The following is a 13,982-nucleotide window of genomic DNA, read 5'->3' as shown; positions in this document are numbered from 1 at the left end:
TTTCCCAGCACCACTGTTAAAGAGGTTGTCTTTTTTCCATTGTATATCCTTGCCTCCTTTGTCAAAGATAAGGTGTCCATAGGTTCGTGGATTTATCTCTGGACTTTCTATTCTGTTCCATTGGTCTATATTTCTGTCTTTGTGCCAGTACCACACTGTCTTGATGACTGTGGCTTTGTAGTAGAGTCTGAAGTCAGGCAGGTTGATTCCTCCAGTTCCATTCTTCTTTCTCAAGATACTTTGGCTATTCGAGGTTTTTTGTATTTCCATACAAATTGTGAAATTCTTTGGTCTAGTTCTGTGAAAAATACCATTGGTAGCTTGATAGGGATTGCATTGAATCTATAGATTGCTTTGGGTAGAATAGCCATTTGACAATATTGATTCTTCCAATCCATGAACACGGTATGTTTCTCCATCTGTTTGTGTCCTCTTTGATTTCTTTCATCAGTGTTTTATAGTTTTCTATGTATAGGTCTTTTGTTTCTTTAGGTAGATATACTCCTAAGTATTTTATTCTTTCTGTTGCAATGGTGAATGGTATTGTTTCCTTAATTTCTCTTTCTGTTTTTTCATTGTTAGTATATAGGAATGCAAGGGATTTCTGTGTGTTAATTTTATATCCTGCAACTTTACTATATTCATTGATTAGTTCTAGTAATTTTCTGGTAGAGTCTTAGGGTTTTCTATGTAGAGGATCATGTCATCTGCAAACAGTGAGAGTTTCGACTTCTTCTTTTCTATTCTGGATTCCTTTACTTTCTTTTTTGCTCTGTTGCTGTGGCTAAACTTCCAACACTTATGGAATAGTTAGTGTGAGAGTAGGCACCTTGTTCATATCCTGATTAGGGGAAATGCTTTCAATTTTTCACCATTGAGGGTAATGCTTGCTGTTGGTTTGTCATATATAGCTTTTATTATGTTGAGGTATGTTCCTTCTATTCCTGCTTTCTGGAGAGTTTTTTTAATCATAAATGGATGTTGAATTTTTGTCAAAGGCTTTTTCTGCATCTATTGAGATAATCATATGGTTTTTATCTTTCAATTTGTTAATGTGGTGGATTACATTGATTGATTTGCGGATATTAAAGAATCCTTGCATTCCTGGGATAAAGCCCACTTGGTCATGGTGTATGATTTTTTAAATATGTTGTTGGATTCTGTTTGCTAGAATTTAGTTAAGGATTTTTGCATCTATGTTCATCAGTGATATTGGCCTGTAGTTTTCTTTTTTTGTGGCATCTTTGTCTGGTTTTGGAATTAGGGTGATGGTGGCCTCATAGAATGAGTTTGGAAGTTTACCTTCTGCAATTTTCTGGAAGAGTTTGAGTAAGATAGGTGTTAGCTCTTCTCTAAATTTTTGGTAGAATTCAGCTGTGAAGCCATCTGGTCCTGGGCTTTTGTTTGCTGGAAGATTTCTGATTACAGTTTCAATTTCCTTGCTTGTGATGGGTCTGTTAAATCTTCTATTCTTCCTGGTCAGTTTTGGAAAGTTATACTTTTCTAAGAATTTGTCCATTTCTTCCAATGTCCATTTTATGGCATAGAGCTGCTGGTAGTAGTCTCTTATGATCCTTGGTATTTCAGTGTTGCTGTTGGTTGATCTCCCATTTTCATATCTAATTTTGTTAATTTGGTTCTTCTCCCTTTGTTTCTAATGAGTCTTGCTAATGGTTGTCAATTTTGTTTATTTTTTTTCAAAAAAACCAGCTTTTAGCTTTGTTGATTTTTGCTATGGTCTCTTTAGTTTCTTTTGCATTTATTTCTGCCCTAATTTTTAAGATTTCTTTCTTTCTACTAACCCTGGGGTTCTTCATTTCTTCCTTCTCTAGTTGCTTTAGGTGTAGAGTTAGGTTATTTATTTGACTTTTTTCTTGTTTCTTGAGGTAGGCCTGTAATGCTATGAACCTTCCCCTTAGCACTGCTTTTACAGTGTCCCATAGGTTTTGGGTTGTTGTGTTTTCATTTTCATTCATTTCTATGCATATTTTGATTTCTTTTTTGATTTCTTCTATGACTTGTTGGTTATTCAGAAGCATGTTATTTAGCCTCCAAATGTTTGAATTTTTAACAATTTTTTTCCTGTAATTGAGATCTAATCTTACTGCACTGTGGTCAGAAAAGATGACTGGAATGATTTCAGTTTTTTTGAATTTACCAAGACTAGATTTATGGCCCAGGATGTGACCTATTCTGGAGAAGGTTCTGTGTGCACTTGAGAAAAAGGTGAAGTTGATTGTTTTGCGGTGAAATGTCCTATAGATATCAGTTAGGTCTAGCTGCTCCATTGTGTCATTTAAAGTTTGTGTTTCCTTGTTAATTTTCTGTTTAGTTTATCTATCCATAGTTGTGAGTGGGGTATTAAAGTCTCCCACTATTATTGTGTTACTATTAATTTCCTCTTCCATACTCATTAGTGTTTGCCTTACATATTGCAGTGCTTCTATGTTGGGTGCATATATATTTATAATTGTTATATCCTCTTCTTGGATTGATCCTTTGATCATTATGTAGTGTCCTTCTTTTCTCTTTTCACAGCCTTTATTTGAAAGTCTATTTTATCTGATATGAGTATTGCGACTCCTACTTTCTTTTGTTCTCCATTTGCGTGAAATATTTTTTTGCAGCCCTTCACTTTTAGTCTGTATGTGTCTCTTGTTTTGAGGTGGGTCTCTTGTAGACAGCATATATAGGGGTCTTGTTTTTGTATCCATTCAGCCAGTCTTTGTCTTTTGGTTGGGGTATTCAACCCATTTACATTTAAGGTAATTATTGATAGGTATGGTCCCGTTGCCATTTACTTTGTTGTTTTGGGTTCACGTTTATACAACCTTTCTACATTTCCTGTCTAGAGAAGATCCTTTAGCATTTGTAGAAGAGCTGGTTTGGTGGTGCTGAATTCTCTCAGCTTTTGCTTGTCTGTAAAGCTTTTGAATTCTCCTTCATATCTGAATGAGATCCTTGCTGGGTACAGTAATCTAGGTTGAGGTTATTCTCTTTCATTACTTTAAGTATGTCCTGCCATTCCCTTCTGGCCTGGAGGGTTTCTATTGCTAGATCAGCTGTTATCCTTATGGGAATCCCTTTGTGTGTTATTTGTTGTTTCTCCCTTGCTGCTTTTAATATTTGTTCTTTGTGTTTGATCTTTGTTAATTTGATTAATATGTGTCTTGGGGTGTTTCACCTTGGATTTATCCTGTTTGGGACTCTCTGGGTTTCTTGGACTTGGGTGGCTATTTCCTTCCCCATTTTAGGGAAGTTTTCAGCTATTATGTCCTCGAGTATTTTCTCATGGCCTTTCTTTTTGTCTTCTTCTTCTGGAACTCCTATGATTCGAATGTTGGGGCGTTTCACAGTGTCCCAGAGGTCCCTGAGGTTGTCCTCATTTCTTTTGATCCTTTTTTCTTTTTTCCTCTCTGCTTCATTTATTTCCACCATTTTATCTTCTGCCTCACTTATCCTATCTTCTGTCTCCGTTATTCTACTCTTGGTTCCCTCCAGAGTGTTTTTGATCTCATTTATTGCATTATTCATTTTTAATTGACTTTTTTATTTCTTCTAGGTCTTTAATAAACATTTCTTGCATCTTCTTAATCTTTGTCTCCAGGCTATTTATCTGTAACTCCACTTTGTTTTCAAGATTTTGGATCATTTTTACTATCATTATTCTAAATTCTTTTTCAGGTAGATTCCCTGTCTCCTCCTCTTTTGTTTGACTTGGTGGGCATTTTTCATGTTCCTTTACCTGTTGGGTATTTCTCTGCCTTTTCATCTTGTTTAGATTGCTGTGTCTGGAGTGGGCTTTCTGTATTCTGGAGGTCTGTGGTTCCTTATTAATGTGGAGGTTTCACCCAGTGGGTGGGATTGGACGATTGGCTTGTCAAGGTTTCCTGGTTAGGGAAGCTTGTGTCGGTGTTCTGGTGCATGGAACTTGATTTCTTCTCTCTGGAGTGCAATGGAGTGCCCAGTAATGAGATTTGATATGGGTCTATGTGTTAGGTGTGACTTTGGGCAACCTGTATGTTGACGTTCAGGGCTAAGTTCCTGCGTTGCTGGAGAATTGTGTGGTATGTCTTGCTCTGAAACTTACTGGCTCTTGGGTGGTGGTTGGTTTCAGTGTAGGTATGGAGGCTTTTGGATGGTCTCTTATTACTTAATGTTCCATGTAGTCAGGAATTTTCTGGTGTTCTCAGGTTTTGGGCTTAAGTCTCCTGCCTCTGGATTTCAGTTTTATTCTTCCAGTAGTCTCAAGACTTCTCCAACTATACAGCACTGATAAGAAAACTTCTAGGTTAATGGTGAAAAGATTCTCCACTGTGAGGGACACCCAGAGAGGTTCACAGAGTTACATGAAAAAGAGGAGAGGGAAGAGGGAGATAGAGATGAGCAGGAGGAGAAAAGGGGGGACTCAAGAGGAGAGAGACAGATCTACGTACTTGTCTGTTCCCAGAGTGTTCTCCATAGCCCAGACACCCACAAAGATTCACAGAATTGGATTGGGAAGAGAAGGGGAAAGGAGGAAATAAAGGTGTTCTGAGGTAGAAAACAGAGAGTCAAAAGTGGGAGAGAGTGATCAACACACTCCTGAGTAAAAATGGGAACTGAATATTGGATTCTTAAATGTCCAAAATTTATATCACATACTGAAAAGCAAAGATTAAAAATCTAGAGTAGAGGTTAGACTCTTAAAAATACAATATTAAAAACAAAAACAAAAAATTTTAGAAATGTATATGAAGTTTGGTTTAAAAATTGGCTTCTCTTTTTTTTTTTTACAAGGTTATAGTGAAATGAAAATGAAAATTAAGGAGTAGTAGAGGAGTAATAGAGGACTTTAAGAGAAAATAAGAGAAAAAGAAAAAAAGAAAGGAAAAAGAAAAAAAAGAACAAGAAAAAAAGTTTTTTTTCCTAATTAAAAAAAATCGTGAAAATATATGAAAATGAAAGTTAAGGAGTAATGGGGGAATAATAGGGAATTTTAAAAGAATAGTAAAAATATATCTAGGAATTTCTCTGGAGCTGTTGCGGTCAGTGTGGGTTCGGTTCAGTTTCAGATAGCTCCTCATTCCAGCTTACACTTCTCGATATCTATAGGCCCCTTCCGGTGTAGTCGGTGTTGCCTACATGGATTTTAATCTGTTGCACCAGTCCCTTCTGAAGCGGTTCCCTTTGTTTATTTGACTTCTGTTTGCTGGTCTCTTCAGTGTCTAATTTCCGCCCTGACACAGGCGGGCGGAGGTGGTCTCTTGTTCAGGTTCGCTAGTTCCATCGCGCTGCGGGGAGGGGTGGGCGCTGTTTTCCCCGTCTACGCTGCTCAGGCTCCCGGCTGCTCTATATGGAGCGGGCCCTGTGTTGCGTGCGGTTCCAGTTTTCGGGTACTCCACAAAAACGCGGACTCGGTTGCACCTGCGTTTTGTGCCTTCCCCGGCCGGAGCAGCTCAGGCAGCTAGGAGCTTGACGGGAGCATTCTCCCCAGGTGCGGTGCGCCTTCTCCCCTCCGGGCCCCAGCCTCAGTTTCCGCTGGAGCCAGTTGCGTGCATGCGCCCCGTGTTTAGCCGCGACCCTCCTGGCGGATGTCGACCATCCAGAATTTCAGGAAGTCTTTGGTTAGAAACTGGAGGCCTGTTTGCAGTGTGGTAAGGGATGCCGCCTCTGGGGCTGAGTTTGCCCCTTCCCCCCCCCCCCCCAGCCTCTTGCCTCTGGCAGGGCTGGGCCGGTCCGCAGCCGCCTAGCTCCTCTGGACTTGCTCGGTCCCTTTGTTCTGCGAACGGCCGGCAGTATGTTCAGGCCGGTTAATTTTCTCTCTCTTTTGCTGTCCCACAGTTTAAGTTGGTATCTCACAAAAGCTCCTTCCGATTGCCCTCAGGGCACTCAGGCCCGGTCCTTACCCTAAGCAATGCCGCCTGCTCCTCTCTGTTCTGCCCCCACTTGCTGGTGGCCGATGCGGGTGTTTGGGGTACTTTTCTGCTGGGAGTTGCTTTTAGGCACGTAATCTGTGGGTTTTATTTATTTTCCCTCCCAGTTAGGTTGCCCTCTGAGATTTGAAAACTTCCCCCAGACCTGCCAGTGCGAGGGTTTCCTGGTGTTTGGAAACATCAAAACTTTTGTGGCCAGATCTTAATGATAGTTTGCCTGATTTTGGATAAAACTCAAAGCAATGTATGCTTTCAATGATTTTTATGTCTTTTTAGAAGGTGAGATAATCATTTTGTCTTTTGTTCATTACCTGTATGCCATTAAATTTTTTGCTTTTAGAAATTATCAAGTAATGTAGTCAGTAAACCTTTTTACTTCATTTCTGTGTTACATTATTCTGTGGGCCCTTATAAAAATAGCCTTGTCATTATAACCCTGGAGTTAAATAGGTTAAAGGACTGTTCAGCTGTGTGCATCCTTGGTTTATGCCCTTTTTATGCCACTAAGAGCCTCCCATCCTGGCAGTCTTTGGCTCATTGCTTAGCCCAGAACCTGGATTTCAGATCTTTTGAAGGAGGAGCTCTGAATTGAGATCACTAATTGCCTGGGTAGCTTGTTAAAAATACTGATTTCTCTGTATAGCCTGAAGTTTCTGATTCAATGTCTGGAGTCCAGGAATCTATTTTTATTACCTCCTGTAATTAAGATGCAGTCAGATTTAGACGTCACTGCTTCTAGAGAATGTTAGTCTGGCCACTTTTTTTTTTTTTTTTTTACCATAAAAGTCTCTGCCATCACTCTTACTTCATGGATTATTCATCCTCTCCCTCCCTTCGTCCCCTACTCTCACATATATGTTCACTAAGCATATGAACAGTACATAGTGAAGTATTTTACTGAAAACCATGCTGAACCCTAGCAAAAAAATATCAGAGAAAATTTATAGCACCAAAAGCTGTGTAACTAGAGAGTAATAGATTCCTTGAGAGAGTAGGGAGCGAGGAAGAATAATTTTTATGTTGTTTATCTCTTCCCTTGGTATTGGTATTTTGAAACAATAGTTTAGCATAGTTTACGGACCAGCAGTCTCACCCTAGATCCTAAGGCTTTGTTAAAAATGCAGGTTCATAGAATCCCATACCTGAATCTGCAAGTTTTGGAGGTGGGAATCCAGCAACCAGCATTTCAGCATGTCCTCCAGGTAATTCTAGTAAAGTTTGAAAACCACTCTTTAGTATGTTTAGTATAGTTCTTTCGCTCCTCAGAGACGCCTTCCTATAGGATATCTATGTACCTTTCTTAGCCATCACTCCTTGTTAGTATAAAGAAGGAGGCTAGTTTAGAGTTGGGTGTAAACTGGATGCCAGATCTCCCTTAAGCAAACACTTTTCATCTTTCCCATGTGGCCTTACTTTGTGGGACTTACTTCAGCTGTTCCTTCTGAAGATCTAGTCTGCTTAAAAGTTCAACCTTTCATTCAATTTTGCTGCTATCTCCTTACTTTACCAGTCTTCTTAGGAATAATTAGGGTGTAAGATTATAAAAATGAGAAATGATATGCATTTGGTGAAATGCCCTATCTAATATGAAATATAATTCTGGAGTGAAAATCATTAATTGGGGGTGGGGGAAACCCCACCAACTATTCCTTAAGAAAACTTCACAAAATTAAGGAGAGTATGTGGAATCTTGATTTTTGCAAACTGTGGGCCTAAAGAGCTGTGATGAGTTGTACAAAGTTAGTGATTTTTATCCAGATCCTCTCAGATTCTAGGTCTGTTTCTTTTTACATTCTGAATAACATCTAATACTATTCTAGCTTTTTCTCTGAAGATTTTGATCTTTTAACTATGAAGAAATGAAATGAAAAAGAAATGATTATGGGTAATATGTACAAAACAATAAGTACAAGGCATATTACCCATAATGTTTTCTTTTCACTTCATTTCTTCATAGCTAAAAGAGAAAAAAAATCTCAGAAAAAAAGCTCGTTAAAATTCCATGAAATAAGTAGGGCATGTGGAATCCTGAGTTTTGCAAACTGAGGTTTAAAAGAGCTTTGGTGAGTTGTACAAAGTTGATCATTTATCCCCATATCTTCACTATTCTAGGTTTTCTTTTTTAAATATCAAATTAATAAACTCTATGTGTCATAAATGTTTAATTATATAATTGCCTTCTTCTATAATAAGCATGCTTTCAACTTTTGATGAAAATCCTGCAGTGTATTCCTTTTTCCTGAGAACATGAAGCATCTTGGATACAATTTAACATCTTTAGTTATTTCAAATTATATGGCCTCTAAGAGACATGATTATGCAGGATTGTATCTGTACACTATTGTAGAAATATAGGAACTGTATTACTGATCCTTGAGTATACCCCCTAAATAAAAGTTCTGTTCATGAATGGGATCGAGGGAATCTCTGAGTAGTATTCGGAATATGGAATGCACGTTTCTGGGAGAGGTTCCATTGATTTAGATTAGATTTTCAAACAGATCCTAAAGATAATCCCAGAAAGGTGAATGCACGAACCTAAATGATTCTTTAAAAATAATTTTTTGGGGAGGGTGGGATTGGGCTTCTTTTATAGATAAAGTAGAGATGGAAGTGTCAATGAAATGAGGATTGTATTAAGTGATATTTGGCTTTTTAAAGTATAGCTGTAAAATGAGAAGGAAAAATGCTTAATGATATAAAAGGATTTTATTAGAGTCTTAATCATTAGGGTTTCTTTTAAAGTTTTTAAATTCTAATCTCTCAACTTAAATGACTTTCCTAGGAATATTTAGTGACATTCATTTGCTGGCTATGATGTACAGTGGAGAAATGTGTTATTGGGGATTGAAGCATTGTGCAGATCAACAGCCAGAAAATCACGAAATGGATACTGGCGTTTCTGGAGCAAGCTATGCTACACACAAAGAACCCTTGGATTTCCGAGAAGTAGGAGAGAAAATTTTGAAAAAGTATGTATTTGTATGCGAAGGACCCCTGAAAGAACAAGAATGGAATACAACAAATGCAAAACAAATTTTAAACTTCTTTCAGCATCACACTAACTAGTAAGTTCTTCTAGTCCTTTTCAAACAGAAAGATGAAAAGACTCAGGAATGAAAATTCCAGAAAAGAAGACATATTGATACTGAATTTAAGAACATTACACTACATAAAGATAGCCAGCATGGTTACCCTTTTTTAAATGCCATTACTGTCTTTCACTATATATTCTTAAGCCTGTGAAGGAATGACTCTTTAATTTCTGAAATGACATTTACATTATTCTAACTCAACCTGAACTACAGATATCCTGTGACTAATATTAAGAAGGAATCCAATTTATCTCTGTAAAGATTTTTTCTGTTATTAATACTTTAGATTTTTTTTATTGTGGTACAATATACATAACATAAAATTGAACATTTTGACTGTTTTTATATTTTTTTTAGTCTCCCTCTCTTGAAGTTTGCTACACTTCAGAGATTAAAGTCAAGTCACCTCTTGGCTTTGGATATATGCTATGGGTGTATTTAAAAATTGACAAAATGAAAAATTGTGACTTGTATCCATGTACCATTTCCAGAGTAAGATAAATAATGAAAGACTCCATGGAAGAATTTTTGTTTCACTACATACTACTAATGGCATTTAAAATTTTTAGTCTGTTAGGCATTTTATAAAAATTTTAAAATGATTTTTCTTCATTTGTTTAAAAGAATATGCGTGGTTTATTAAACAAATAATGAAGATAAAACCATTAGGTTAGTCTGCCATTAGTCATGTGTCTTAGGGCACATCTTTTCATACATTCTGAAATTTTAATATTTTCTGTCTTTGATTGTAGGGGTGAGTGTTAAAGGCCGAGAGCCCAGCCTGGTATCTCACTGACAGTCTTTCTGTCTACCTCAGTTCCTGTTGTCGTCTAGGGATGACCTATCTGATACCTTGCCAGTATCCTCAATCTCTGGGCCATTGACTTCATCACATTCCAGGAACTTAACTCCCATGGCCACTCCATGAATATCACCATCCTGAGTTTCTGTTTCTGAAATCTTCAATTTCAGTAACTAATGACATTTTCATATTTCCAACTTTTTACTTCCTCATTTTTGTTGATTTTTCTCTCTCTCTTACTTCTTTCCTATGTCTTTTGCTTCTTCAGAGCCGCCTCTTACTACTCCCTTTTCTCCTCACCATCAGCCCCTTTCAGAGTTTTCTTCCTTCCCTGTCCAGCCTTGGTTTTCTGTGTCACCACATGAAGAGCTGTCTACAGTCCCTTCAGATCCCATCGTCCCCTTGTCCTTCAGCCTAATCATTCTTCAAGCCTTCTTTCCATATTGAATTAATCCTATCATTCCCCCTTCTTTTCTGGGATGCTGAATTCTGTGTGAAGTTCCTGCAGCCCTTCAAAGTGGAGTCACTCTAAGTATCTCACCTTCAAGGTTAGAGGAGCCCTCAGCATAAGCCATTTATCTGTCCATTTCACACTGTGACTCACGCACACCTCTGACTTGCCTCATCACTTTTCTCTGGCCATTTGTCTCCTCCCCTAGCACATGGCTCTTAGTCCTCTCTTAACAGAAATAGAGACTATGAAGAGGTCAGCCTCTGTTTCCCCACTTTGCCCTACTCATTTTCCCGCTTTTTTGAGGAAAATAGGTCTCCTGCTTCATGTTGAAGACCAATTTCCCCACCTTTCCTTTCTGCCGACTTCTTCCTTTCTCCCAGGGCTTCTCTTTTTCCCAGTGCCCTATAGGTATTGCTGTTTCCCAAAGTACTATCCTTTTTCTCTTTTTCCTCCTTCTCCCCTATTTCCTTCCTACCTTTCTCCTTTTTTTTAATACTTACTCTAAATACCGTTGACCCTTGAGCAATGCAAGTTTGAACTTTGAACTATATGGGACTGCTTATACATTTTTTTTTCAATAGTTAATTCTACACTTTTATACAACCAGCAGTTGGTCATATCCTCAGATATGGAGGAGTCACAATGTGGATGGCTGACTATAAGTTATATTGTGATTTTTTTACTGCCAGGAGGATTCATCCCTAATCCCCTCATTATTCAAGGATCAACTGTACTTCTTTGTGGTGTTATTCATAACCATGGCTTCTGCCACCTGTAATCTTAGGCTGACTCCCAAACCTGCACTTTGAATCCCAACTTCTGCTCTCTAAACCTTCTTTCTAATTGCTATTAAATATCTTCACTTAGACATCCCACAGTAATTTTAAATAAATTTAATGTGCTCACACACAACTAATCGTCATCTTTCATCTAAAATCTTTTCCAGTCATATTTTCTTTTTTTTTGATCTTCCACAAAGCAGGGCAACACAGAATGCTGTAATCTGCTTTCTTCTGCCTACCTTGCCAGTCTCACCTCTGCAGCTCTTCTTGTGTAATCATATTCTAGTCCAGTGTTCCTTAGGCTCCTTTTTGATTAATGTTCTGATAGAACCTCTTGGGACAAGTGGAGAATCTCTCCCTTTCTCTGTCTCTTATTTATTCTCACACAGCTAAGAAGATTTTTATTTAATTTAGTCTTTAACAAGTTTTGCTGTGAAAACGCCTTTATGCTTTCTAAGCATGAAGATTTAAATCACAGAATACTCCACCCCTTTTGGAGCATCACAATCAGTCACAAGTGTACCAGTTCCTTTTCCAATGTGCTATGTGTTTTTTTCCTTTATTATTCTTGCTACTTCTCACTGGGATGCGTTGCCCTTCTTTGTGGCCAAGGAAGTATTTTCCTTTAGGCCTCAGCCCCAGTGATATTGTGCCTGTAGGCTTTTTCCAGCCCTTTTCAGTCAAAGTTACAAGTTTCTTCGCTTCTGCTCCCTGAATCTTCCCCTCCCATGTCATCATACTGCTTATATTGCTTTATAGTCATTTTTCTTAAAAGTTGACAAATTCCATGTTTTGAAAATTTATCTTTATGCAGAGTGCTTAATGAATGGTAGGCCCTTCGTAATGCTTTTTGAATTAATAAGAGACATGATTCTCTGCCACAAAAGGGTTTTTGATATCTGACTCCAAACTGCCATTTCCTCTGTACCAGTGGTTGACAAGGCCAAGAAGGAATTATTCCTCAGAGGAGTAAAGTATTGTTTAGATTTAGAACCAGAGGAAAAAAAGAGAATTTTGTCTTTAGAAGCTAGGGACTCCATTTTGTCTTCATGACCTTTTTGAAACAGTCCTTTTGGGTCTCTCACTGGTTGGTACACTAATGAGGGTACTGCTGGGGTGCTTTTTGTACAACTTTTTCATCCCCCGCACAATTGGAGAATAATTTGTAGATCATAACAGTACAATGCTTTTTACTGTGATGTATCATGAAGCAATGAACAGTACGTTTTTATATGTTAAAGCCTGATAAGTGAATTCTGTTTCATTTAGAATGGATTAACTTCAAAGTACCAAATACTCCACATAAGGAAGGTACTATAATTCACTGATCAAAGTATTATAATTCACTTATCAACATGTGGCTACTACATGCTAAGTTTTATCCTTAAGCACTGAGAATATAGCTTTGTAAAACATCAGAGTTTATATTCTAGTGGAAGAAGTTAATGCATTTTAAGAAGTATAAATATAGTGTGGTGAGTGATGAGTGCTATGAATAATAAAGCAGGGTATGGGGCTAGCATGACTCTTAAGAAGGGTGCTGTTTTATTTAGGGTGATTGGGAAGACACCTCCAAGCACCTGTCTACTTCATTTGTGTCTCCCCTCTGTTTAAACACCATCAAATGTGCCATTTCATATTCAGTGTATTCATAAAATTTCTTTTTTGAAAGTTTTGATGCTGGATTAAAGAATGAATCACTTCCTAAGAACTTTTCATTTTGATCACATTTAAAGGGTTTCTCACCAGTGTGGGCCTTACTAATGGGTAAGTGATAACCTAAAGGCTTTATAGAATTTATTACACTTGGAGTTCCTCTCCATTTTGAACTCCTTGATGGATTACTAAAACTTTAACTCTGTTAAAGTAATTTTCATAATCCTTAAATTTGTATGGTTCTTTTCCAGTATGAATTTTCCCATGTTAACTAGGCTTTGAGACTTAGTTAAAGGCTTGTCTGCTTTGCTGCATTTATAGGGTTTCTGGCTACTATGAATTGTTTGATACTGATTAAAGTGCACATCATGACAGAAGACTTTCTCTTATTTCTTCATGTTCAGTAGAGTGAGGTGAGAGTCATGGCTGAAACCCCATGATAAAATTTCCCTTCTTGCCTTTACAATTCCACTGGAAATTCTGTAATGTAAGGGGGTATGGTCTCTAAAGACTTTCTCAGATGCTTTTTAATGCCATTTTTAAAAAACTCACAGCTTGCTGATACACTAGTTGTAGATTGCTTGTCACTTTTCTCACTTCACCTTCCAGGGCTCCTTTTCTGGCTCCCATAAGGATATCCCTTCTGCACAGAGTACAGGATTCTGTAGTTCTCTAGCATTACTTTCTTGTATTATTTTTTTTTAACACAGTATGAGCTATCATGTTATGAAAGTATTACATTAACATACATCTAATGTATCCACAATTAAAGTATGCATTATGTATTTGTGCTGCTGTACCTTACTGTTTTTTGTTTTCCTACTTCTAGTGAAAATTTCCAAGTAAAGTGTTTTGGAGCATATAAAATTTTTAAAAAACAATAAAACCATAATCCCATATATGTTTTTTGTTTGTTCTTTGTTTTCTTTTATATCTGGGTATTGTGTTAGAATGAAAACTTTTATCATCTTAATTTAGTGTTTACAACCAAGCATGACCTTATGGGGCCTTTCTGAGACAGATCGCTCCCTCTGCCCACTATGCCCTCTACCTGACTCTTAATATAAGAACTTCAGCTTCGCAGGCCTTTGCCAAGTTCAAAATATAAATTTAATCAGAGAAGTGAGAAAATGCAGAAACAAAGGAAAACGGTCAAACAAGACAAAATAATGATTTAGCCATTAAACAAAGTCAAGGACCTTTAGTTCCTTCTCAGGGGTTATAGATAATGTTATAAACCATATCCTTTGAAATGTTTTGCAAATACTCAAACTCGCA

General features: G+C 37.6%; 1 protein-coding gene across 2 annotated transcripts in view; it reads left to right on the top strand.

Moving 5' to 3' along the window:
- C16H5orf51 (chromosome 16 C5orf51 homolog) overlaps positions 1-13,603 on the top strand; it is a 31,581-nt gene extending 17,978 nt beyond the window's left edge. Inside the window, exons 6-7 of one of the 2 annotated variants that reach the window (XM_043488769.1) lie at positions 8,701-8,983; positions 9,763-13,603. In XM_043488769.1, the coding sequence (XP_043344704.1) occupies positions 8,701-8,983; position 9,763 (284 nt within the window). In that variant the 3' untranslated portion in view covers positions 9,764-13,603. Of the gene's footprint in view, positions 1-8,700 lie in introns of both variants that reach the window. The other variant, XM_043488768.1, reaches the window with a different exon arrangement.
- The last annotated feature ends 379 nt before the right edge of the window (positions 13,604-13,982 follow it).

The sequence above is a fragment of the Cervus canadensis genome, chromosome 16 (genome assembly GCF_019320065.1).
Source record: "Cervus canadensis isolate Bull #8, Minnesota chromosome 16, ASM1932006v1, whole genome shotgun sequence".
NCBI lineage: Eukaryota > Metazoa > Chordata > Mammalia > Artiodactyla > Cervidae > Cervus > Cervus canadensis.
Note: the sequence above shows the minus strand (reverse complement) of the source record. Positions and strands in the feature narration are given on the sequence as shown.